We start from the raw sequence: 27914 nt of genomic DNA, 5'->3' as shown, positions 1-27914 counted from the left end.
TCTCAATTATTTTTCAATTTATAAAACAAACACTTGAGAAATTTTTGGAGGGATTCCTAGAGGATTTTCTGGAAGAATTTCTGTAGAAATCCTCGAATGAATTCCTGAAGAAATCCCTGGGGGAATTCTTGGAGAAATCCCTGGAGGAATCACTGAAGGAATTCCTAAAGGAATGAATGTAGGTACCCCTGAAAGAATTCCTAGAGGAATTCTTAGAAGGATCCCAGGAGGATATCCTAGAGAATTCTCTAGAGGAATTCTGACAGAAATTTCTGGCAGAATTTTTGGAGGAAACTCTGGAGGAATTTTTAGAGAAATCCCTGAAGGATTTCCCAGAGGAGTTCCTGGAGGAATTCTTAAAGAAATTTCTGGAGGAATCTCCTAAGGAATTCGTAGGAATAATTCCTGAGGAAATCGCAGATAGAATTCTGGGTGAAATCCTTTAGGAATTCTTAGAAGAGTTTGTGGAGGAATCCATGTAGCAGTTCCTGAAGAAATCCCTGAAGGAATTCCTGAAGAAACTCCAGAAGGAATCTCGGAAGCAATTTCAAGACGAAGTCCTAAGGGAATCCCCAAACAGTTCCTGGAGGAAGTACTGAATTAATTTCTGGAAGAGTTTTTTAAAGAATACAAGGAGAAATTCCCAAAGGAATCCAATGAATAGCTCCAAAGGGAAACTTTGGAAGATATTTAAAGTATATTCACAGAAGAAATTGCCGAGTAAAGCCCTGGAGGAATTCTTGGAGGAATCCCTGGACGATATCCCTAGGATATGCCTGTAGGGATTCCCGGAGGAATCTCTAGAGAAACTCCTGGAAGACTCGCTAGAAGAATTCCTGGAGGAATTTCTGGAGAATTTCTCGAAATCCTTGAAAAAATCGTGGAGTACTCCCTGGAGGAGTCTCAGGAACATATCCTAAAAAAATCGCAGATGGAATTCTTGGAGAAATCCTGAAGAAATCCTAAGAAGAGTTCGTGGGGGAACTCCTTGAGAAATCCCTGTAGCAGTTCCTGAGGAAACCCCAGGAGGAATCCTGGAAGCAATTCCAAGAGGCATTCACAAGGGAATCCTTAAATAGTCCCCGGAGGAAGTACTGGACTAATTTCTGAAGGAGTTCCTGAAAGATTTTAAAGAGGAATTCCTGAAGGAATTCTAAAAAGAGTTCCTGGGGGAATCCTTGGATGAATTTTTTAAAAAATCCCTGGAGTTGTTTCTGAAATAAACAAGAAGAAATTCCCGGGTAAATCCTTGCAGGAATTCTTGGAGGAAAACCTGAAGGAATTCCTTAAGAAATCCCATGGGGAATTCCTTAGGAAATCCCAGGAAAGCTTTCAAAACAAGTTCTTGGAAGAATTTCTGTAGGAATGGTGGTGTCTAAAATTCAGGAAAATATGACCACGTGATTTATGGACAGCCCCTAAGCAGATTTTTCATATTTTTTTGTAGTGAACAAATTAACCCTAACAAAACTGCGTATTGAATGTTTATGTGTTAGGGTTCCAGCATGTTGTTCGAATACCTCCCGAGACCCATTGAGATCTTGCAGAAATACCCCTGAAACCCTCTGAAACCATGCATCGCAAACGCTCCTAAACATCAAGATTCGCCCAATAACACTTTTTGAGGATCCCTAGAAATCTTCATGAATTCTCCTTGAACTATCATGGAACTTCTTGAAAAATTCCGAAACTTATGGAACGCTTCTGAAACCTATCCTCTCTCCCAAGGAGTTCAGCCTCAGCTGCTTACTCTCCAACTCTTAATTTTCTTTCCGAAAACATAAGAAAACTCAACCGCACTTCACACTTCGCTCAAAATCTTACCCGTTTCCGCAGCTTCTCCCCAATAAAAGGCTTGAACAACGTCCACACCATGTTAAAAATGTACGGCTGCTTGATGATGTGGACCTCCTTCATGCGCAGCGGCACGGCCTCCTGGATGAACGTGAGCAACATCTTCGAGAAGGATGGCGAGAGAGCGCGGACCTGCTTCAGCGAGAGCCCATCGAAGTCCATGATGATGACGACCCCGTTGATCTGCGTCGATGGTTCCAGCTGGGCAACCAGATGGACCAGGAAGAACAGCCGGAACATTTTTTCGGCGTTCACCTGCTTGGGGTCCCACGCTTTGCCGCAGTTCATGACCAGCACTCGGCGGCCCTTGTGGTCTTTGTTGGTCAGCACATTGACGATTTCGTGATCGGTGAAGGAAATTTTCTCATCTATCGGGAACAGGTCGTGCATGAGGGGGTGGTTGGACTTTTTGAATTCGGCAATGCGTCGCATCTGTGGATGAGGGGGAAAGAAGGCACATAAATGTGAATGGCGAATAGCAAAACAATTGAATCATACGAGTGCCTATCTGGCAGGTGTGAACTTTGGTCAGTCGAAACACATTCTTATCAAATTGTGCATGATTGACGAATGGTAAGCTGTAAATTATGTGGGAATCTGAGAAGTTTGCGACAGAGACGGGGTTTTTATCAGGATGGATCGATCAATCGCGTAGGTGGTTCGATGCAATGACGTCGATTGGTATTTTTTTTTTCAATGAACTTTGATATTTTTATAGCAAGCTTAGAGAGTAATACGTAGGTATGTGGTGGCGATTCAAGGCGGAACGCATGATCGAATGTAAGTTTTACGATTCGAATGAAACGTGTCTATTTTCGTGACACATGCACAGTGCATTGCACATAACTGCGATGTGCGGAAACTCATGTGAATTTGTGTAATTTATCATCTATTCGAAAATTACATTAAAAAAAAGCTGACTCTACTCCGTGTTCAACAAGAGGTTTCAAAGACTGGCCCACAGCAGAATTAATCGTTTGATGAACAGTTTTCAACGACTGCATCGGGAATCGATCCCACCAATTGACCATGGTCTACCAATCTTGACTGTATGTGTCGAATTTTTGCATTGGCGTATCTAGGATTTTTTCCTAGGGGTGCCTGGGGGGTGCAAGTTTCAGTGACTTCCGGGTTGTTTTGCTTTTTTTTTGTAAAAAGTAATACTGATCCACCCTCAATTTCTTAGTACAATGATAATCTGCGGCGCGGGACAAATTAGCTAGAAAATTTAAACGCGCTATATTTTAAATACCAGTTTTTTTTCTTAAAAATCCGAACCGTTGTACTGACTTAACACTCAACCCCGCCATGTGAAGTTTGAGAACTTGATAACTTGATTGCGTATAATACATGGAATTTGTATTTTCAGTTTGAACTTTACAATCATCACAACCCCTTTGTTTTGTGGATTGAATACATTGATTAAGAACACATTTTCAGAGCAATTATTAGAAGTGCAAATCTCGGAAACTATCAAATATCCACAAATTTGCGTGTAACTCTTTGTTTTATTGCATGATAACAACCCTTATAAAATATTTTTCAAGAACATTTGTAAGAGTCTTTTTTTCCTCCCCTGTTGTGAAAATTAAGCCACTGCGTCCAATAAATCATGATACCTACATATTTGCATTTTTGGTTTGACCACAACATTAACAGCGTACTTCGATTTTCCTCTTCGGGATTCTGATTCTATGCTATAATATAATGAAGAAATTTGTATTTTCGGCAAAACTTTGTTTCGGTATTTCCTCAGGGAATATTCCCAGCAATTTATTTGGAAATTGTTTGAATTTCGCAAATTTCTTTAAGAATTTATTTGATAATATGTCTGGAATTTGATACTAAACCTTTTACGCATTCTTTGAAAATTTCATCGGAAAATACTTTGGAAATTTCAAAGACATTTTCCGGCAATACAGTCAATTAAACCTTGCGTTGATTCTTTTAAATCTTCGCCATTTAAAAGAATCAACGCAAGGTTTAATTGACTGTATTGCCGGAAAATGTCTTCGAACAACAACACCAGTCGTGCCACCAACATTTGGAAATTTCTTTGGCAATTCCACTAGAAGTTTATTTGGCTTTTTTTATTTCATTGGCAAATCCTTTAAAATGTTTTCTCGGTAGTTCCTTCATCAAATTTTTAGTAGTCTTTCAAGCGATGATGTTTTGTCGGCGATTCTATTAATATTTGCTTTTCAAAGTTCTCCAATTTCTCTTCAGGCAATTCCTTTGGGAATTCTTTTGGGGTAAAGACCGCCCCAGAAAGTATGGACGCAAAGAGAAAATACTGGCATTGAAAAATTATTGATGACTAGTTATTTTTGACGGCTGCATCCTGTTGATCAACCTATTCTCTCAACATGTGTGCAGCGATTTATACGATTCCAACTGTTTGTTTCAGAATACATAAACTTTTAGCGGAGCACCGTCAAAAAATTTGTTACCAGTTTATTTTTTTGTTACATGTTTGAAATGTTCTATTTATTTTTCGCAATGAAAAATAAAATAGAGCATTTATAGGGTTCCATCATTGTTTGTCCGTATTTTGGCACCCAACGCGGGCTATTATTATATTTTTTTTTATTTGTAACAAATTGTGCACAAATGATGTACAGAGCTAAAAATGCCACTTAGGAAACGAGCAAAGTATGGAAAGAGTAAGTGAGAAAACCATGTAAGCAGCAAACAGGAATCACGGTAGGAAGAACACGTTTCAACATACGCAAAAATTGGGTTAAAAATAAAGGTTCTGCATACCCTCGTTTGGATATACTTTTATATGGAAGGTTTTTGAGCGCAAGAAAAAAATCTAACTTACATAGAGCAGGTTATGACCAAAAAAGTTACCATTTCGAATTCCAATGTTCATCGTGGCAAAGAACGTTTGAATTATCGATCCTATAGTACGCAGAAACAGCCAAAACAAAGCCCGAAACAAGAATTATCGATCAGGCCCAGTCATATGAAGATTAGGTGCGTCCATACTTTCTGGGGCAGTCTTTAGTCTTTTGTGATTCATGCCACCCACATTGACTCTGGGAACTTCCTTACATTTTTTTTTTGGAAATGTCTTCGGCAAGTCATTCTACCTTTTTTTTTGGATTTTCGTCGATTTTTTGGACTTCCATTATCTATGTTATTTGAAGTCTAGAATTAGCGTTAAGTTAAAATATCATAAATAAAAACAAAAAAATCTATGTTATGTGGTATTTCTTTACCAATTCCTTCGAAAACTCTTTCGGAAGTTCTTTTATAAATCGCTTCTATAATTTAAATAAAAATTCTTTAGACAATTTCTTCTAGATTTCTTCAGTTATTATGTAAGGAATTCCTGCAGCAGATGATTTCGAAACATCTTCGGCATTTCCGATGTTACTTGCATTGAACATTTATTTGGAATTTTGTCAGCAAATCCTTTGGAAATCTTGGAAACTTCTATTATTACTTTAGGAACTTCTTCGGTAATTCCTTTGGAAATTGGTTGATTGAGGAATCTTAGAGATTTGCTTCGGAAATTTCTTTGAAAAAATCTCTGGCGGTTCTTTCAAAATTCTGTCATTGCAATCACTTTTGGAATTCTTTCTAAATTTTCTTCAGAAATTCCTTTGATGATATCGGAACATTCTTTGAGAATTTTTTGTGAATGTTTGTAGAAGTTTTTATAGAATATGTTTTGGCAAATTATTTTGCGATTGGTTTCGACCAATTTCTTTAAAAGCCTTACTATTTTCATCAGGAATTCCTCTGGTAGTTCTAATATGAATTCTTTTGGCAACTACTTTGAAAGCTCTAAGGTAATTTTGATGGATTTTTCTTCGGTAATTTCTTTTGGAATTTGTCAGGAAATTTTTCGTGAATTTCATAGGATTTTCTTTAAGCAAATCCAGTTGAGAATTTCTGAATTTCCAATTCAGCAATTTTTGGAAACAATAAATTTAAATACATTTAAATTATAAAGAATTACAAAAGTAATCACGAAAAAATTGCCTGAGATTTTTTTTCTTTTTCCACAAATTCATCTCTCATTTTGTCAATTAGCAAGATTCTGAGTCTTCTAATTAATTACAAGTATTTCCCGTACATTCCTGCAGGATTTCACTAGATATTTCTCTAGTAACACCTCGTAGGATTTCTCTGGAAATTCCAACTATTCCCAACATTCGTTTAAGGATTCCTCTAGAGATTTATATTGGAATTATCTGGAAATTCGCACTATTGCCGAAATTCGTTTAGGGATTCCTCTGGAGATTTCTATTGGGATTCCTTCAGCTAGAATTCCTTGAAGAAGGCCAAGAGGATTTCCAGGTAAATTACCATGATTAATTTCTAGAGTAATCCATGAATTCCTGGATGAGTCTTAAGAAAAATCTCTGAAAGAATCAAAGGCATTTCTGGAAGTATCCTAGGAAAACTGGCTTGAAGAATCCCGGCAAGAATTCCAGAAGAAATCTCTAGAGGGATTCCTGCAGGTATCACAGTAAGAATTTCTGGAGGAGACCTAGGAGGCATTCCTGAAACATTAGAAGCAGCACACGGTGTCAAAATCTCGATTATTATCGAACTTTCATGTACCTCGGATTTTTCTTCAAAAATGATTAGCATTTGGGCTATGTTTTCATAATCGGAAGACTAGAAAATATTTCATCGGCGAACAATTTTCCATACATTTTGTATATGGGACGTTTTTACGGCTAAAACAGTATTTATTGAACAGTATGGAAAATATCCAAAAACTCATCTAAATCAAAATTTCCCCGATGGAATATTTTCAAACACTCCATTTATGTAATATAGTCAAAATACTGACATTCTGTGAAGAAAATTTCGAGGTACATGAAAGTTCGATAATAATTGAAATTTTGACACCGTGCAGCAGGAGTCACTTATGGAATCCTAAGAGGAGTTTCTGGAAAAGTCCAACAAGAAATATTTGGAGAAATCCCAGATTTTTTTTTAGGATTTCCAGGAGGACACACCGAAGGTACTTCTGCAAGACTCCTAGGAAGATTGTCTTGAATAATCCCAGCAAGTTTTTGAAGGAATCCCTGGTGAAATTCTTAGAAGAATCCGTAGAAGAATTCTGGGAGGTTTTACAGTAAGAATGACAGGAGGAGTCATAGAAGGAATTGCTGGAAGAACCACAGCAGGAATAGCTTGAGAAATCCAGTTGAAATTCCTGGATGAAGGCCAAGAGGAGTCCCTGTAGGAATCCCATGGGAAATTTATAAGAGAATCCCTGGACAAAATATCTTGGATAAAAAATCCTGGAGGAATCACTGGAGATTTTCTGAAGAAATCACAGGGAAAATCTCAGGAGGTATTCTTAGAAGGATTCTGGGATGTATCACTGTAGAAACCTCAGCTGAAATCCTAAAAGGAATCGTTGGAGAAAACTGTACAGGAATTTCTAGAGAAACCCCATCAGGAATGCCGGGGGAAATCCAAAGAAAAAATCATTGGAATACCTAGAAAAGGCCCGGCAAGAACCGGTAGAGGTAATTGGAAGAATACCTGGAAGAACCGCATGATTCACCTGAGCAGTCACAGCTGGAATAGCTGGAGGAATTCTTAGAATTCCGGGAGCTATCGTAGAAGTAATTTCTAGAGAAATCCTCAAATCAGCAATGCCAGGGGTATCTTAAGAGAAGTTGGAGAATCGCAGCAGGAGTTGCTTGAGGAATCCTTTCCACCATTCCCGGAGGAAGGCCAATATAAGCGCCTGGAGGAATTCCATGAGAAATTTCTGGAAGAATATCTGAATGAAATCTCTGAAAGAATTCCTGGAAGAAGAAACTTCTGAAAGGATCCTAGGAAGATTGATTAAATAATTCCACCAGAAATTCCTGAAGCAATCCCAACAGAAATTTTCAGAGGAATCCCTAGAAGAATTCCGAGAAGAATCATAGTAAGAATTTCCAAAGAAATCCTAGCCGAATTTGCTGGATCAATCTCTGCATAAATTTCTAGTATGTACAACCCCATCAGAACTGCCTGGAGTATCCTAAAGGAAGTTTATTGAAGAAATATCGGGAGGAATCCTTAAAGGAAGCCTAGAGAAGTCACTGTATGAATAGATAGAGGTATTTCTTGAGGAATCTCTGTAGAAGTCTGTTGGTTGTTTTTACAAATATCCAAAACGCCAAAACGTACAACAGTTATAAAAGTAATTCCGGGTGTGCTTAAGTTTTGTTCAAATGTGCCATTAATAAATATTAGAATTATTGTGTGAAGTTTTAAATTTTAGGTGACTGTGAAGGAAAAATTCTAGGGGGTGCCAAATATGTTCTAGGGGGTGCCAGGCACCCCTGGAACCCCCCCTAGCTACGCCAATGAATTTTTATCAACTTCCTCTATTACCTTGTTGAGGCTGCGTCGCCATGAGCCTCTGAGTATGCCTCTGCTGCGATGTCCTGCTGGGTTCCAGTCTAACGCTTGCTTGCAGATTTCGTTTCCGCCCCTGCGTAGAGTGTGGCCAGCCCTTCTCCACTTTTGCTCCCGAGTTTGTGTCGCTATCGGCTTATGATGACATCGACGATGGAGCTCTACGTTGGAGATCCAATTGTGAGGCCACCATGCACGAATTATATACCGCAGGCATCTATTGATGAAGACCTACAGCCGTTGAGTATGCTCCACTGATACACACTATGTTTCGCTGGTGTATAGCAGCACAGATTTCATGTTCGAGTTCAAAATTCGGATGTTGATGCGTCGACTGATCTGTTTGTTTTTCCATACATTTCGGCCGCCTTTTGGCTACCAAGATATTTGAAGCTTTCAACATTCTCCACTGATTGCCCAGCTACCGTAAAGCTGGAAGGGTTGACCGTGTTTACATCCAACGATTTGGTCTTGTTGACGTTGATGGTAAGACCTGCCGATGAGGTGCGATTGGCAAGATCATCGAGCTTGCTCTGCATATCAGAGCGCCGTTGAGCTAGGGGAACAACGTCATCAGCCAGTTGGAAGTCATTAAGGTGCTCCATGGTAATGGGCTGCGAAAGCAATCCACGATTTGGTTCACGGTCAATCGCACCTACCAGGATCTCGTCGATTACGATGAGGAACAGTAGCGGTGATGGGATACATCCTTGCAACGACCCGGATGGGATCGGACAAGACACCGTTGTGCAGTACTCTGTGCGAAAATGCCCTGTACTGTGCTTAAATGAGGCCGATGATCTTCTTAGGAAGACCCTTGCGCCTGAGGGCTTCCCACATGTTTCCGTGATTGAGACGGTCGAAAGCTTTTTCGTAATCAATTAACACCAGTTAGAGAGACTCTTGGAATTCGTTGATTTGCTCCAGGTTGATATGAAGCGTGACAATATGGTCCACACAGGATCGTTCGACACGGAATCCTTCTTGCTGTCGTCGGAAGTAGCTCCTGTATCCGGTTAAGGATCACTTTGCAGAGGACTTTGAGAACGATACTATCGCATACAGTCAGGTCACCCTTTTTGGGTACCTTTACTAAGACGCCTTGCATCCAGTCGGCCGGAAATGTCGCGGTTTCCCATATGTTGCAGAATAATTGATGCAGCACTTGTGCGGATTGTACAGGGACAGCTTTGAGCATCTCAGCTGATATGCGATCGACCCCTGGGACTCTGTTCGATTTCATGCTACGGATGGCTGTTTCTATCTCCTGCACTGATGGAGCTTCGGTGTTGACACGGGTAATGCGTCGAACCCTTGACAGATCATGCTGAGGTGTTAATGGCGTGACCGACACTTGAAAAAGGTTTCCAAAGTGCTCAAACCAGCGTTTCAGCTGGTCAGCCGGATCGGTCAGTTACTTTTCAGGTGTGTCTTTCACGAGCATCGTAGCATTCATCTTGGGCTTACTAAGCCTACGTGAAACATCATAGAGGAGACGGATGTCACCGGTGTTTGCTAGGCTATGTACTGCCCCTATTCGCATAACAGTCCCATGTTTGCTGGCTTTCCTATTCACATGGGACTGTTGTGCCAATGGGGGCAGTGTAGTCCGCTCACGCTCTTTTGTCCCGTCTACATGAGCGTTTCACTTCCTTCTCGAGAGCCGAATTGGGGACTACGAAGCAAATTACCACAGTTGACCATGTGCGTGAAGCACAGATTTTTTAACATGGGGAAGCATAGGAAGTCAATTTTCAAATCTTTCTAAAACATTCAAATTATTATTTAATTAAAAACGGATTGATGAACAGGTTAAGAATCTTCGTTTTCTACAGAATCAGTACCTCTCTCTCTCTTCGTGGCGTAACGTCCTCACTGGGACAAAGCCTGCTTCTCAGCTTAGTGTTCTATGAGCACTTCCACAGTTATTAACTGAGAGCTTCCTCTGCCAATGACCATTTTGCATGCGTATATCGTGTGGCAGGCACGAAGATACTTCTATGCCCAAGGAAGTCAAGGAAATTTCCTTTACGAAAAGATCCTGGACCGACCGGGAATCGAACCCGTCACCCTCAGCATGGTCATGCTGAATACCCGTGCGTTTACCGCCTCGGCTATATGAGCCCTGCTGAATCAGTACCTAAACTGGGAAAAAAACTTTTTTATTCAGAATTATATGCTAAAAAGTTTGATAATTGAATTTCTCATCACGTACACTAACCCGCTTTTAATTAAATATTGTTTTGAATTTTTTAGATGCATTTGAAAACTGACTTCCTATGCTTCCCCTTGCTAAAAAATCGGACCTTCACGCATACAGGTGGCAGCAGCGTACCTTCGAACTCTCGAATAGCGCTGATGGGCTACCGCTTTGGCTCCTCGTGTTTTCGCTCGCTCTATCGCGGCTTTGGCGTACCTTCGCTCCTCTATCTTCCTCCAGGTATCATCTGTGATCCACTGCTATCTCCGTGCTCCACTGCTTTCTTACCCAAATTATTCTCGCCGGTGGCGATGAAGGCATTATTGATAGTGCTCCATCGATCTTCTACGCTTCCAACTTCTGGAATATTCGCGGCACGGTTCTCTAGCTCCTCTATGAAGGACTTTTTCACTGCAGCGTCTTCCAGTCGGCTTGTGTTGAACCGGCGCCCGATTTTCTCCTCCTGTCGATGGATCCTAGTAATAATGCGCAGTCGGATCTCGCCGATTAGGAGATGATGGTCGGATGCAATGTTGGCGCTACGTTTGTTCCGCACATCAAGAAGGCTCCGTCTCCATTTTCGGAGAATGCAGATGTAGTCGATTTGATTTTCCGTGACGCCATCATGGGAAACCCACGTCACTTTGTGCACTGGTCGATGAGGAAAGAGCGATCCCCCAATCACCATATCATTGTTGCCACAAAACTCTGCAAACAGCTCTCCGTTTTCGCTCATTTCTCCGAGACCATGGCATTGTGCTGCATGTCGAGGACGGTAATGTCTCGATACTCGGCGAGGATTTCGGCAAACGGGGAATTCGCTTTGAATGTGGTGCTGGTTGGGCCACTCACTGCTCGAATGTGTTCGATCTCCAGCCGGGTGCATTATCGATCAACTTGTTTCTCCGCAGATCCACGTGAAGGTCAAAACCATTGAGGAAGTCGGCACCGATGATAGGTGATTTTACATCGACGATGACAAATACCCGCAAACCAAGATCGATGCTGATACGTTTGGTACCGTAGGTATAAACTTGGGTACCATTTGCGGTGAAAAGTTACTTGGAGGCGTTGGCTCGAAGCGTTCCTTCGTTGTGGGTAGTAAGACAGAGATGTCAGCGCCATTGTCAATGAGGAACCGTTTCGAAGTTTTGAGGTCGTGGATATGGATGCTCTGGACGTCTGCGGTTTGATTGAGGCTGCGGCTATTGTTTTGGTTCGGCGTAGTTTCGCTAGGTGTTACAGGTTCAACGACGGTTTTATCTCTTCTGTTTATTTCACACTTTCGGGCACCATGTCGATAGTATGGGGTTCATTCTCGCCTGTTGGACGAAATATGATGGCACGGAAGGCTACATTGTCGATCGCGTCCACGGAAGGGTTCATAGTGCTTTGATGAGTTGTTCGAAAGATGATGTCGATGAGGTTTCGGGCTCAGTTCTATCGCAGCGACCGTCGCGTACAGACGCAAGCAAATGTGCTCTTTGCTGCTTGGTTTCGGTTTGCCACCAGCATCTGCTGAATAGGCAATCGTGGTCTTTTTTTTTTTTTTTGCGCGCGCTTTGTTTGTCGGTCATTATCTTTGACCTGTCTCGTTGGTGCATTGTGCGTTGCCGGGAACAGCACAAATAATCGAAATGAACGAGACTGTGAATACAGTACAATTTCGATTCCCACCCGGCAGCCCCCGACCGTCATGGGAAGAAATTGCCAAATTTATTAAGCAGTTGGACGCGGATCCACTGCTTATGGAGTGTGCCTATAAAACGGCCCGGGACCGCTCACTGTTCGTGAAATTCAAGAACCAGGATGCAATGATGGATTCGTTGAAAAAGAATTCAGAGCCACGGAGGTTCAGTTTCACAAATGGAGATTCGGTGGTGGTACGGATGTGTATAGCGGGTTCCAATATGCACTACGTACGGGTGTTCGACCTGCCACCGGAGCTAAGCGATGACAGTTTGGCGCAGGTGCTCGAGTCGTACGGAAAAGTTGAACTTGTGGTTCGCGAAAAATTCCCGCCGGACTTGGGGTTGGACCACATGTACCCTGGTATACGCGGTGTATACATCGACGTCGAAAAGGAGATACCGCCGTCGGTCGACGTAACAAATCGGAAAGCGAGGATTTTCTACAGCGGCCTGAAGGACACATGCTTTTTGTGTCAGGAAGTAGGACACCGGCGGGATTCCTGCCCTCAACGTGCGACCCGGAGTAAGCAGGACAAACAACAGAAGCATTCTTCAACCCCCTCGTACGCTGCCGTAGTATCGGCAGGAAAGGAAAGCATCGAAAGGCCAACGGAAAACGTAGTTGAGGAAATCATTGAAATTTTGGAAGAAGATGTTATTGCGGAAACAGATTCGATTGAAGACGTACAGGAAGAAAGTCCCGTTTGTGAAACAGAAGCAATCTCAGACAAGGAGAAGCGACGGAAGGCAGGTTTGGAAGCGCTGGAAGAAGTAGCCAAAGCAATCCAGGAAGCGATGGCAAACCCACAAGCTGCTCAGCGTCGTGCCCAATATGCCGCATCCCGGTCTAGTTCAGGCTCCGGCACTGCCCCCAGGAAGAAATGTGCCCGAAGAACTCATTATTAGTGATTTTTTAAAATAATTTTCAATTATTTTTTTTAAGTTACTCGGCTCCGTAAAGTTTTTCGATAAACGCAGAGTCTTAAATAAACCAACTGAATAAAAAAAAAAGAGCTTTCGGGCTACCGAACGGCTGTGCCCACGCGCAGAGCCGTAGCGTGCGGTTGGCCCGGTTGGCCCCGGCCAAGGGCACCAGCCTCACAGGGGCGCTGAAAAGGCCTAGGGCAAGAAGAAAACAGGAGGATGCTAATGTTTTCTTCTCCGTTATCAAGATTTCAGTACATATATGAGATTGATAATATTTTTTTATTTACGTTTTTCCGTATTCACAAAAATTCAGATTTCTCTAGTTTACTTTTAGCATTTACCATGATGTTACATGGAAATTAATCTATTACATATTTTATTTTTAAAAAACTATTTTAGTTGTTGTAATGAGCAAAGCAAAAATAAAATGCTTTCAAAATTCCATTGAAAGTTTCTAAAAACTCCTGAACAGTCTCATTAAGAAATGCTTGGAGAAATGTCATGAGGTTACTTCCGAGGATTTTCTTCGTATTCATTATAATATTTATTTTTTTTCTTAAGAAATTCAGGAAGATGTCCAGAAATGTATTCGGAAATTAGTCAAAGGATTTCTCCTGATTTTTCTTAATTTTTCTAAGGATTTTATTAGATATTCTTCCATAGATTCGCCACATTTTTTCCTGGGATTCTCCTGGAAAATTTTATGTATATTTATATATACAGTGGGATTCCGTTTTTGGCATGCTCCATTTTTGGCATGTTCCGTTTTTGGCACCCCCCGAATTTGGCAACAAAGGATTCCGTTTTTGGCAACATTTTTAAATCTAATAAAAATATAGCAAATATCGATAAATAATTCTTCTATTAGACAACTTGTATTATATCAATAAGAAATAATAACGATTTTATTCTATTCCGGCATTCGAACAAAGGAACCAGCCCATTTAAGTTTGCCACACATATCCTAAATACGTGATATATGGGTCCATATATAATTTTATATTATATCCAACTGTTTATTGTGTGCAGGGTGCACAAAACCGAGTAGATCTTTCTTCTTTGGCTCAACGTCCCAACTAGGACAAAGCCTGCTTCTCAGCTTAGTGCAGCTTAGTGTTCTATGACACGAAGATACTCTATGCCCAACAAAGTTAAGGTAATTTCCTTTACAAAAGGAAGTATAAAGTATATTTTTGAAATACACTTCCTCACACATTTGTAGTCAGTCATTTGTCCACTAGGACTAGAACGTGTACGTGCTATATTGGATGATAATTTTTCTTACACTAATAGCTTCGATACTGCTTTCTTTTCTACTTTTGACGACGGTAGAACGATGAGCCCGCGGTATTTCTGTTCATATTGTTGTCAATATTGGTTGTCAGTCCAGTAGAAAGTGATCTTGTCCAGGGGCGTTATCGAATTATCCTCTCGTTAGAGCAGTCCGCTGGAGGTACTTTTGCTTTAGAGTATTTGCTGGAAAATTGCTTTTAGAGAATCATTTGATAATCTTTAAGGGTACGACCTCACTATTTGTCTAATAGTGATACATTTTGGCTGATTGTTTGGCTCTGTTTATATCTCCAGACATCAAGAAATATATAAAAAAACAATCTTGTTTATTCCTCACAGAATTCATCAAGGAAGTGTTAGAATAAGTTCATCCGGGGCTCTAAAAAAATTTACAAGTTTCACCACGATGTCCATAGGCATACCTAAAAAAACAGAAGTAGCTGAGTTTCATTAGTTGAAGTTTTTAGCCCTAGGCTAGTTCATCTCGTGACCCACGCTTTACTTCCCTTCCTAAGGAAGAACTCACATTTTTGAGAATTTATCGGGAGTGGGATTCGATCCCATGTCCTCAACGTGATAGTCACGTGTTCTAACCATCACACTAGGTCCGCTCCATTTTTAGTTGAAATTTGGTCAACCTTCCGTAACTCGCGTGGTTGGCCACCCCCGTCAGCACCACGCTAATGCTGAGAACAAAAAGCGAGATTATTTCAACGTGTTGTACAAAACACAGCAGCGCGATCAGTCGAGGGTTAATAGTAGTCTATACGACCAAAATGTATGTTGAGTACTGGTCTCTGTCGACTTAGTGCTCACTGTTCTGTTATGTGTCGTTTAGTCTGTATGGCTCTTTTCGAGAATTCAATCAATTTTTACATGAATTTACACATGAATTTCACTGCGAATGAGAATAAATCCACAAGATTCATTTTTCAGAAACACCTGCAGAAATTTTGCCAGAACTTCTTCAGAGTTTTCACAAAATATCACAAGATGGGATTTTTTCAGCAGTTCCTATAAAATTTCGTGATTATTATCCACATATTATGAGAACATGTTACAGGATAGATCAGAAATTTCGTTTAGGTCGAGAAAGTTGTTGTTCCCTTAAGAAATTTTATGATTGGGTTCAAAATTTAAAACTGACGTAATGTTTGCAAGTATTGCTGAACGGAATCATGCATATGCGGACATACACCAATTAAATATCTGTCATTTTATCTTTGATATTGTCCCATTCTGTATAGTATGCGGTCGTGTGTAGACTGGGTGATTTTGTTCATGATTTTCATGTTTGTATCTTTCACGAATGATCCTATTTTTGCGACAACGTAAATGCTGCCTCTTTGCTTTACAACTTAACCCTCAGAGCCCCAGGACAAACTTTTTATTTTTAATCGACTGATGCTCAGGATCTGTAAAACATAAAAATAAGTGGTCTTCACTATGATCGATGGGAAGAGTTGTACTTCATGCAAGGGTAGTTGTCAAACCGGAAGTCCATGCTTGAACCTGATTTTGCACCGGAAATAAGTGTTCCCTGATGCTATGTTTGGCGATATGTTCTGCAGCTGCCTTTTGGCTACTTTTTCAATAATTAGATGTTGATTCTCGGTAGATCAATCAAAGTGGAATCTAAATCTGGCCTTTAGTTTGTTAGCGAATCGTGCTTTTCCAAATTGGAATCAATTTTTTAAATTAGATCAGAAACCGATAAACGCCTAAAAGTATGCAATGATCGAGTTATAACTCGTTGGTTAAAAGTATGACCCGTGTTTGAATTTTAGGTAGAATAATCACATGATTTAAACTTTTAAAAGAAGGGCTCAAATATACGAAACAAATTCTTCATAGACATCAAACTTCTAAAATCATCTTTTCAGGTGCAAAATGATTATGATCACGAAATTGGGTTTGAGGGAGTCCTACCGGAAGTACACTCCTGGGACCAAGTTTCAGACGCAACTCATGCCAGAAAGCAGCCTCGGCATTGTGTTCTTGCGTTGGCCTACCATTTCAAGTTGTTAAAGATGTCAGAATTATTATAAAATACCAGATTCATAGACGAATCGCTAAAACATTGCACCAGGAAACACTTATTTCCGGTGCAAAAACAGGTTCAAACATGGACTTCCGGTTTGGCAACTACTCTTACATGAAGTACAACTCTTCCCATCGATCATAGTGAAAATCGCTTATTTTTATATTTTACAGATCCTGAGTATCAGACGATTAAAAATAAGAAGTTTGTCCTGGGGCTTTGAGGGTTAATTTTAACACCTTCTTTCCTGGCAAACAAGGCCATGTTTTTAAGGCCTTACTCAACTGTAAGCAACATTGAACGTCAACATTTTCTACAGTGTATTATTGACTGTTCTGTTTGTCATTCTACATTTCCAAAAAACATTACCTGTAAAGTCTCTGGGAAGCAGTTAATATCTAAAATCAACATAATTATAGATACAATGCTTTTCAGGCGTTCTAACGTCACTAATGCGGTTATAAATTGCACAAAGGACATTTATGAAAAGAGTTCACATAGCATTTATACTATGTTTCAAAAAAGTAAGAAATATTCCTTGCCACAAGCATAAGGATATTTGATTTTAGAGATCCATTCATTTGTAGCAGTGTGATGAGGCCACAAACTGCTCTACGAAAATATGATCAAACTAATTGTTCCAGGGTTAGATCGTCGTTTGGTTCCATAACGGTAACTAGTCATATTAAGTCATCATTTCCAAACAGAGAAATGTAAAAAAATGTTGACGAAAAAGATTCCGTTTTTAGCACGGTTTCGTTTTTGGCAACTGAAAATAAAAATTTTGTTGCCAAAATCGGAACCCCACTGAATATTTTTTATATATATTTTTTTAGAAAATCGGCCATAGATGGTTTCAGTAGTTTGACCAAAGTTTCCTTCAGAAAGTATTCCATAGATTCCTTTAGAAATAAGAAAACTCTATTGTCGCTTAGAAAACCTTTCATTGATTCCTTTCGAAATTGTTCCATGTTCACTTGAGATTGCACCATAAATTTCTGCTAGAATTCTCCTAGAAAAACTTTCATGAATTTTCTCATAAATTTCTCCTGAAAATCAGAAATTTCTCTAGGTATTTCGTTGGAAAATCTACCATTGATTTTGTACAAAATTTTTCCAAAGAACTCTTGTGAAAATCTTCCATGGATTCCTTCAGAAAGTTCACAGGGATCTCTTCAAAAACCTTCTTAAGACGAAACTGGATGCATTTCCTCATTTTTTTGATTTTTGATTTTTAATAAAATAACGAAACAATATTTTCAGAATCGGTTTTCGTACACATGTAGAGTATGGATCAAAGTATCTCCTGATTATTTTCCAGGTGGAAATGTTTTTTGTTTTTGCAGAATTTTTTAGTGAAATTTTGTTTAAAAATTGTTTCTGTAAAAACGAAAAACATCTTCCACCTGAAAAAAAAAATCAGAAGATACTTTGATTCATATTCTACATGTGTACAAAAATCGATTCTGAAAATATTGCTTCGTTATTTGATAAAAAATCTAAAACCAAAAAGTGAGGAAAAGGATCCAGTTTCGCCTTAAGTGTTTTTTTAATCCTCAAGAGATTCCTTAAGAAACTTTTGCAGGGATTCCTTTAAAAATACCTCCAAGTATTTTTTAAGAATTTTTTCCAGTGGTTTTTCACAAATTCTTTCAGGCATTTCCAGCAGAATTCCTTCAGAGATTCCTGCATAATTTTCTTCAGTCCAGCAGGAATTCTTGTAGAGATTGCAACAAAAACTCATATAGGAATTTCTCCAGGAGTTCCTCCTGGCATTTGTCCCTGTCCATGCTTTGTCTAATGATTACGGAAAAATTGCTTACGGATCTTCTGCGAAATATTTTGATTAAACTTCAGAAGAAACCTTTGGTAAATTTATTGGAAATTTCTGCTAAAAACAGGGAAAACCAATTGAACTATTTCCCAAAAATTGATAAACTAGATCGTTTGAGGTTTTCCTGAAAACTCCTGAAACTGAATGAAGTATTTTTAAAACAAAATTCAGTTCAACCAGAAAGAATAAAATAATAAAAAAATAATCTGTGAGATGTCTTGAAAAAAAAATGTACCATTTATGATATGTTTTTTTTTATAATTATTCTACTGGTCTTAGTGAGATTCTTGAAATTCAAAAGGTAATTGTCCTTATACTCGTATAAGAGAAATAATATTTGGGTGATTCCCATTGAAATTCCTAGAGAAAAAAACAAGAATAAAAAATACTGCATATAAAAAAATAAAAAAAAATCGAGGTTTCTTCACAAAAATCTATATTTTTAAGAAAACTTTGAATAAGAAAATGAATAATTACAATTTTTTTGCAAATTAACAATGTACTTTTGTTGTGGGGCGCCAATCTGGATGCTTGCCAAGGACGCCATGGGACCACGCTACGGCTCTGCCCAAGCGGTGCTCAAAATTTTAACCACCACTTTCGCTTGCTCTTCGAGCGTCGCAGTTGGCATGGCGGCGATGATAGAACAATAAATTATGTTGGGAAGGGCTCGTAACCACAGGATAGACCAAACCCGTGCCCAAAGAGGGGGAGGGACTTGATGGTGCCCTTTACAGGCTTATACAAATTTGCCGGTACGTCGAAACTTACGGGGAAAAACTTGAAAATTAGTGGACACTGAATGTTGATGAATTGGCAGATTGAGAGATGAAAACGCGTTCGGGTGGGATTCAAATCCACGGCTCCGTATTCGCTAGAACGTCGCTTTAACCAACTAAGCCACAGAACAGGTAACAATTCTGTGGAATAGAAAGCCAATCTGATTCCGAGCCCACACAATGAACACTGCTATTTTAACAATTCCATCTCTCTTTCATCCCAACCTCGAAATACGCTTGCGTTTGTGCCTTCTACAAGCGAGAGCGAATTGTTTTTAGTACCGAGACTTACTGTCACAAAAAGATCGAATATCACGACCTTCTGATTAGGAAAAATTTACAGAATTTCATAAAAAAAACTATCGAACGTTTAGTAATCTCCAACGTAATATTCTTACCAAACTTTGGGGACGCTTAGTTTCGATAAAGTATTGTATCATTTTAGTAATCTGAATTTGTTCAACAATAGGAACTACTGAAATGCTGTACCGTCTACCCCCGTTGGTTTGAACGACACCTCATGAAAACCAACGGGATTTATTTTTAGTTTGAACTTTTAGCAACACTGTGGACGACGGAAAAGCATACTGCTAGCAGCCTTATTTGATGTTTTGTTTTGATTCTGCGTTTCACCTCGTTCCAATAGCAGATTGACGTTCAAACGATTTTTAATTTGAGCGATGTGCAGATTAACGGGGGTCAAATTAAAAAGTGTTCAGATTAGATGCGGTCCAACCAACGGGGGTAGACGGTATGTGACTTCGTAGTGTAGTCGAAATTCGACTAAAATACACAATATGACTGTCAATGCTGATGATGGACTACTCAGCCTTAGTAGATTGATTTTTAAACATTTCCTTTCCATGACTTTGAATCACAATTTCAGCATCGAAAAATGCTTTGAAGCGCTGGAACACCGTTTAAATAACAGAAACAGTTTTTCAATTAAATGGAATATTTTTGGATAAACTTTTTTTTATTAATTTGCAGCAGTGTACGCAACAAAGAAGGAACGGCAACAACGCTTTGTTTTTTCGTTAGCAGATAATGACAGAGATCGCTCCCGAATTTGTACAACTGAAACTCGACTGTGAGGTTTGCAAGAGTCTTAATTCATCCAAATGCTTATGAATTCGATGATGTGGGTCGAAAATTTCAGCTGATGACATGCGTTTGTTGCGAAGCGCCTTTGTTACCAACATGCACCGCTTAGGACAAAGCGTTTGTTTTTCGGCGTGATCCGTTTTTCGTACCCTGATTTGCAGCAAAAACTGTGAAAAAGCCTGGAGTATGGCCCAGATAAGATCTTTCAGCATAACTTCATGGAAATTTACAGAAACGTTGTGAGCAGTGCTGAAAATGCCATTTCGACATATCTAGATTCAGTACCTACAGCTCATTTCAGAAGCTGAATCTGAAAATATAGTTGTTCGTGTAACCCTGCGTTACATGAAAAGAGAAGTTTGCCACATCTACGCCATATGTCAACACCATCAGTCAATGCTCACATCCATCGACAGCGGCAAAAGGCCAAAAAAAAAGAATCTAGAACTTCAGCATGGCGTAGAAACTTCTTCCGGGACACTACGCTATAAAAGTAGTCGACGTTTCAATATCGTGCACTTTCTTGCTGCAAAGCACCATTCCGACACCAACACGAGAAGTTATCACAGTCGAATTTCGCACATGACTTCGCTACGGCTAGCGTACACAATTTCGATTGAGTTCTTGACAGGGGCGTCGGATGCACAACAGATAAACAAAATAAGTTTAAATAGTGTGAAACGATTCAGTGGATTATCACAGAAATCTAAACATTAATGAGAAGCCCAAATCCCGTTCGAATCCAAATGTTATGTTTCTTTTTTTTTCAACAATCATCGACAGAGTAAATCTAGGATAGCACAGAAACTTCCGTTATATATGACGGGGTCGAATGTAACGATCCGTCATAATTTTACAGGTTTTGTTCGTACTGTGTAATGTAAAACATCATCATCAGATTTGACAACCACTATGGGGTAGCTTGCAACAGTTGAAATAACCATTTTTTATTTATTTTCGTTACACGATATTTTTGATAGAAATGGATCATTTATTAACTACATCATTTTCAAAAATTGACTCAATTTGACATTTTTTTTTGAACGAGACTTTCAAACATTGTTAAGGACTGCCAAATTTTGAAAATCTTTTCATGGTTCACCTTGTTGAAAGTTTAATTCATTTTAGGGGCGTTCTTAACAATCACCTATATCACTTCTGAACCTAGACAGAGCAAATAATTTCAGCTGAATGCTCAAACTAACTTCTACGATATTTACAAAGTTGAATGGGTGTTGTTTAAATCATGTTATTTAAGATGAAGTAGCCAAACACCAATTCAAACTGAAAATTATCTAACGATTACTCACTCTGCATTTTAATAAATTACGCAATGTTAAGCAATGTAAGCATTTTGTAACTTGTACTGAGTCACGAGATTCATATTTATATGCCGTCGTGCGGGGCTACTTTTGAAATGCGGGCGGGGCTACTTTGGACACTATTGAATATGGGTTTTTTTTTAATTCAAAATATGGTTCAAATCTGTTTGATGTCTTTGGGACTATTATGACGCAATATTTTCCCCTTCATTTGGTTGAAACTGTTTTTCAAACAAACCCTTTATTGCTTGTCAGGAGGCGAGAAAACATCGAATAAATCATAAATATATACATAACGTATCAGAACATTTGCTCTGTAAGCATTGTTTCTACAGTTCATAAATTTCAAAGGGTTGATCAATTCGTTCAAGAATTATCAACGTAGCATATACAATCGGTTATTTGTAATGTATATACATTATGAACTACCGTTTCACCTAAATAAAGGATTGATGGTCCCATTTTAAAGGCTGTCTATATTACAATATCACGCTGCTCATAATACCAAAGGTAGCACAGAACCACCTAAAAACGCATATATTTTTTGAAATCATGTATGATATTGGTACAAAGGGGCTGTCCATAAACCACGTGGTCATTTTTTTGGGACTTTTCAACCCCCCCCCCCCCCTCCCCCCGCGTGGTCATTCGTCCATACATTGGTCATTGGCCGAACACCCCCCCCCACCCCCCCCCCCCCCTTCATGACCACGTGGTTTATGGACAGCCCCAAAGTAGTATTCCAAATAAACCTGGAATCTTAACTGCAGTTTTGTTTCAATTATGAATGTCCAAAGTAGCTCCCTCCGGTTCTATATGAGATGTGTCCGATGCCTGTATGGACAACTTTTTTGTTTATTGATGAATTTAGTACAAATTTTGTGTAAAAATTGTGGAAATCCATTCACTACTCTGGGAGTTATAATGTCATAAAGTTGAAAGACCTTAAAAAAGTGTATAAAGAAGCCCCGCACGACGGTACACATATATATACAAGCAGAGCGACCGCAGAGAGTTACTGGCATGATTTATAGCAAATGCATGTAAATTTCAATCGAATATGCCTTAAATCTGTAAACAAGCCGCCTGGTTGGTTTATATCTTAGCGGGCTGCTTGGCTGACACCAAATGCACATGGTTTACAGCATTTCTGTCACAATTTTCACTCGATCTTCAATTTACGTGCTGTTTAATTTTCATATTTTTTTTTTGCTGTGTATGTTATATTTGAGTGACGTGAGACCTACTGTGAAACGATATACACTCGCTTATAATAACTACCAACCCTTTCATGAAAAATCATATTTCAGCTGGTTAGTGTACATCTTTTCAATCATTTTTTCATGCATTACATCAAAAACTCCTAGTATGACCAAGTAGTAGAATGTCAGTGAAGTTAAGTGGTTGCTTACAAAGCTTCATGTCACGTGTTGCAAGTTACCCCACAGATGGGGTAACTTGCAACAAGCATGTATTTCGACCTCCGGATTAGGTGGCAAAGTATTTAGGTAAATCAAGTGCTGCATAGTGTTCTACTCGTGATAATTAGTGTACACGATGCTTTACAGTAGGGAAGACTGGGGAGACTTGATCCCTTTTTCTTAATTTACCTGAAACTTTAAGAAAAAACCCAAAACTAGATCCGATTTCCGTACAAAATGGCAGGTAAACATGTATTGCAAATTATTACACAGCAGAAGGCCTTTATATTATTGTTAAAGTTTTCAAAACTGTGTTTTTATGGAGGCATGGCTTATGATGTATTTTTCAAAAATGGGTGACACTTGATCCCCCTTTCAGCACATGGTTTATTGAAAGGGAAAATCATTCCAGAGTCTACCTATTCATTTTCTTTTCGAGTTTTCTTGTATTTTCGATAAATATGGAGTGTTTGAAATTGTAAGATTTCCTTAAATTGTTAAGGATATGCCGTATTTTCAAAATGGGGAGACTTAATCCCCATTTTTTTTGTTTGTACTAAAGTTATAATTATCTGACAAATTTTATCGTTGAATAGACTAGAATTCCAAGTAAATAGAAGCTTCCGAATAGAATTTTATTTTTCACATGTATAATGTGCGTGTAATCCTCGAGGGATCAAGTCTCCCCATGTCACTGTTGTGTATACTAAGCTGAATTAATTTAAATATGTTAACAACAGCCTTATTTGGATAAATAAGTTTGAAAGTATTTTATTTAAACTATGTACTGTGAAATGTTGACACTATTTGGTTCAATTTTCACAAAGTTATTGTGATTTTTTGGAATCGCCCAAAAGATTTCTGAAGGACTGAAAACAAATCATCAGCCGTTAAAAAATAATGCAATGTACAATCGAAATCACTTGTAGCCAAAACATAGTCGTTTGTCCAGGAGTAGTTTTGAAAAAAATATGCTAGAAGAAAAATGTTTTTGATTCCGAGCAAATATGGGGGAAACAAGTCTCCCCAGGGATCAAGTCTCCTCAGTCTCCCCTATGGTTCAAATGCTTATATTTTCTATGATATTGCTTCAAAGTCAAAAAGTGTTGCAAGTAAGCCCATTTGACGGTACCCTAAATAATATTAAATGTTTAATTGTCTGAAATTGGAATATTGAACCACATAATAGTTGAAAAAAAAAAACAAATTGAAAATCGGTTAAGCCAGCGCAGAGATACGGCTGATTGAAAATATAATTCCAACTTATTTCCGATCGGCCAGAATCAATAGATGGTAAATAGACTATAGACTAAATGGTCCCAGACCCTAGTAAAATAAGTTCTGCATTCGAAAAACATCTGAGTTAGTAAAAACCGAAATGAATCACATCATCGCTTCTTGAAACCATATCGATTCTATTAACGATAAGCCAAAGTTATGCCAACCTGACTAGTCTATACTTATCAATTTTCCACTTCAGAATGCGTCATTTGGGTGACAAAATGTTATTTGTACATCCAAAGTGTTTCCTTCCATAATATTATTGTGAACTAGCCCTTTAACTGAAGGTTAATGGTCCATTCTGATTACAATGTTACTTCGCATCCCATTTCGAGCGTTCAAAGGTCAGCATGAATAGCTTAATCTGCTCCACACGCGACACATTTGGCCAAAACAAATCATCTCACTCGTGGCTTCCTGTCTGCCGAAATGGTACCACTTTGTACTGATAATGGCGTGATTTCGAAACACAACCCGTTCTATTTTGCCATTTGTTTTGCTACCCCAGAAAATGAACTCATCTGCCTACTAGCGAAACGAGTTGAACCAAAACAGAACATGAAAATATTTGAACACTTTTACTAACGTTTTGCACGGTGGGTTTGGAGATGGAATTTTCGCGCGAAATTCGCTACCAAAACATTCCCATCGAAACTTACCATTTTCAACGCACTTTCCGGATAGAAGTGGCACGGTCTGAGGAAGATCAGCAGAAAATCGTCATCGTCGCGATAGTGCAGATCCGTAGCGTTGTGTAGCAGTCGCCGAAGTTCCTCGATGGACGCAGCTCTCAGTTCCGGAGTTTCTCGCAGTTCTCGATGGGCAATGTCGAGCAACTCCGGAGTCGGCCGAGACGTGTCAATATCGAATGGTTCGAGATCGAGACTCATTTTTATAAATTTTATGAAACTTTTTTCCACTGAACTTGGAAACTTTAACAAAAATCGAAATCGATGCTTTCGGTACTAATTAAAGTGGGCAAGGTGGACCGTTTCGCGACGCGTCAAGTGCAAGACTGTTCGTGATAGCGTTACGATTCCATCAATTACAGCTCGTGGGTTCCTATCAATCACCAAGAAACGCTTTTTTCCCCTGATAATAAGACGCTGATTCGCAACAATCGTCATAAGCCTGCCTGGCGCGAACCCATTGCTCTGGACAGGGAAAAGTCGTATGTGTTTTTCTGCTTTGAGGATAGGGTTACCAGCTCACCCCTACTTGTCCCATGAATACCCCTTTAGAGCGACAAGTTACCTTGACTCAATCGCACATTCTAGCATCAATCGAAACAAAGCATTAGCAGCTGATAACTCAAGTCGCCATCGCATTGGTAAGATATTCGTTATCAGTACGGACCGCTCAGACGCACGGGGCTACTTTATAGTCATTAGCCTTCCAATACAGCGATATTCTTGAACACCAGCAATATGGATTGGTATGATCAAACCTTACCTTTCCTGGAAGGAGTGGGGAAGTCCCAGGTGAGCACCTACGTGGACAATCAAGTACCAATTGTCAAGAGTTGTGATGAGGAGTCTGAAGTTCAATTGAGATATCCTACTGGAAGTGACGTCGAATGGCATGTAGCCTATATTTTTAGATTCCTGCGCTTCTCGTATTTGTTCTCACCTGTTCGTTATCAACAGGGGAAAGTAAAGTTTATTGTCATATTTTCTCGGTTTTAATTTAAAACGACATCAAAACGTTGCGAAGTTGTTTATGCTGATTTTGAAAACATCGTTCTGTCAGCTCACATCAAGGTTATTGATAGTGATGCAATAAATAATGAATCCTTTGTTTGTTGCTGCGAGCGGAGTGGCTGCGGGCAACAGCATTCGACCCTTCGTTTTATTTATATGTAATAATTTGCTCATGAAGTTTTGGACCACATTTTTTTTAATTTTGTATTTTAACTTAGCATAATTCTACATTTATTTTTGGATCACCTCAAATGGATGATATTACGTGCAATTTCAGTGCTTCGCCAATATCGATGTCATCCTCCATTGCAAGTTGTAGTTAATTTGCAGAACCCTTTGGAATACGACCAGTTGTTTGATGAAAACAGATTTAATTTCTGGAAAGCTGACTATGATGAATTGAATGAAACTCTGCTTCGTGTAGATTGGAGATTTAATCCAAACTACTGAGAGCATCGATGAAGCAGTGACCTTTTTCACCAGATTGGTAAATGATATCAATACTTGATATGGGAAATGCTTGATTGATAAAATTTAAGCGAATTAGGTCCAAAGCGCTTCGTATTACACGTTGCGTATTCAAAGTAATTTTGGCAGTAATCCTTAACTATTATGAAGCTTTGTAAACAGTAAACGGAACGAAAATGGTTTGGTTGTTGACATGTTTCTGAAAGACAATAATGCCCGATTACAGGAAAAATGCGCCCTAGACGCTATACGCACTTTAAAAGTGCTTTCAACAACACTACACCTGCATTTAATAACCAGGTTTCGAGTGTACCATTTCTACGTTGCCACCTTGTATTACAAAACCACTTAAATCAAAATTCTGAAACTTGGGTGTAGATTTGGTTTTCAGAAGCAGGAACTGTCAACTTAAGTCATTATTAGGATCAACAAAAGATAAAATATGTGATTTAAACAAAGCGGGAATTCACAAGATAACATGTCCACATTGCAATAAAATCTACATTTTTTTTTTTCCAAATTTAGGTGTGCATTGACCGCAACAATGATATATCGATTAAAACGTTAGGCGACCCCCCATTTTTTTGAAGGTATCCAAACCAAACACAAGTTCTTCACGCTGTCAAAACTACTCTTTGTTGATTTTTACGCCACTTAGTCCGGCATTTCATCCCAAATTTTTACCAAACGTTTTTTGAAGGTATCTCAACCCAAGTTCTTTACGTCGCCCAGGTTCCCTAGCATGTATCCCCAAATACAAAAATCCAGTGGGTACAAATCGGGAGACGAAGCCGGCTATTCCGATGAGTTAAACAACCACTGCCTTATGCTTCGGTATCCGAGCAGAGGAGAATATCAAAATAATAACAACTGAATCACAAAACCTGTTTTTATATCTTAGTTAGTTATTAATAACTTATTGAGGAATAGCTTTTCCATAACAGGTTTTGTTAGGCAATCTTATTTTGTTATGATCCTGCGAAGTTTTCAAATAGATTTCAATGCAATTTGGAATTTTTTTCTTTCGCCAAAAGATTGTTTGAATCAACAACTGTATGTTATGGCATTCAAGCTGTTTACCGTCATTGGAAAACATCATGTTAACCCGCTATTGCATCTTGCCCCGATGTACCTTATAGTGGGCTATGTCCTTCAGGTATCAGAAGGCCGGCTCCAGAGGCACGTTGTCCTCCATTTGGGACATTTGTGCCATCGCCAAAATAACAGCCTATTTCATCATCTCAGGAAAAGGAAGAAAAAAGGATTTGGATGGGGATAGGGACAGGTAGGGAAATAGGAAAAATACCCTGGAAGAGGGTACTAACGCACAAGCGTACCACAATGGGTTCAAACAGCGCCCTGAAAAGGGCACTGTAATTACACATAAAGCGAAAGAGAACCTATAGCTCTTTACCACAGCGCCAATATGGCCTTTCGGTTAATCCGAGTAAAACATCTATTGTTCTTTTCACGGAAAGGCGAAACCGTAATGACGTTCGACCCTTGCGTCGCTTTGATTCTGAAATCGATGTGAATGAACAGGTAAATTACGTTGGAGTCATTCTTAATTCCAAGCTTTCCTGGACACCTCACATTGAATTCAGAATCAAGA

At 39.2% G+C, this 27914-nt stretch overlaps 1 protein-coding gene across 1 annotated transcript in view; it reads right to left on the bottom strand.

The window, feature by feature from the left end:
- Nucleotides 1-25170, bottom strand: part of LOC109429643 (clavesin-1) — a 29152-nt gene extending 3982 nt beyond the window's left edge. The window contains exons 1-2 of the mRNA XM_029863972.2: nt 24794-25170; nt 1825-2286 (exon numbers count right to left, since the gene is read on the bottom strand). Coding sequence (XP_029719832.2) covers nt 1825-2286; nt 24794-25024 — 693 coding nt within the window. The 5' untranslated portion in view covers nt 25025-25170. The remainder of the gene's footprint in view (nt 1-1824; nt 2287-24793) is intronic.
- Nucleotides 25171-27914: the final 2744 nt, after the last annotated feature.

This window comes from Aedes albopictus, chromosome 2 (assembly GCF_035046485.1).
Source record: "Aedes albopictus strain Foshan chromosome 2, AalbF5, whole genome shotgun sequence".
Classification (NCBI taxonomy): Eukaryota; Metazoa; Arthropoda; class Insecta; order Diptera; family Culicidae; genus Aedes; species Aedes albopictus.
This window is presented reverse-complemented; position numbering and strand designations above follow the sequence as displayed.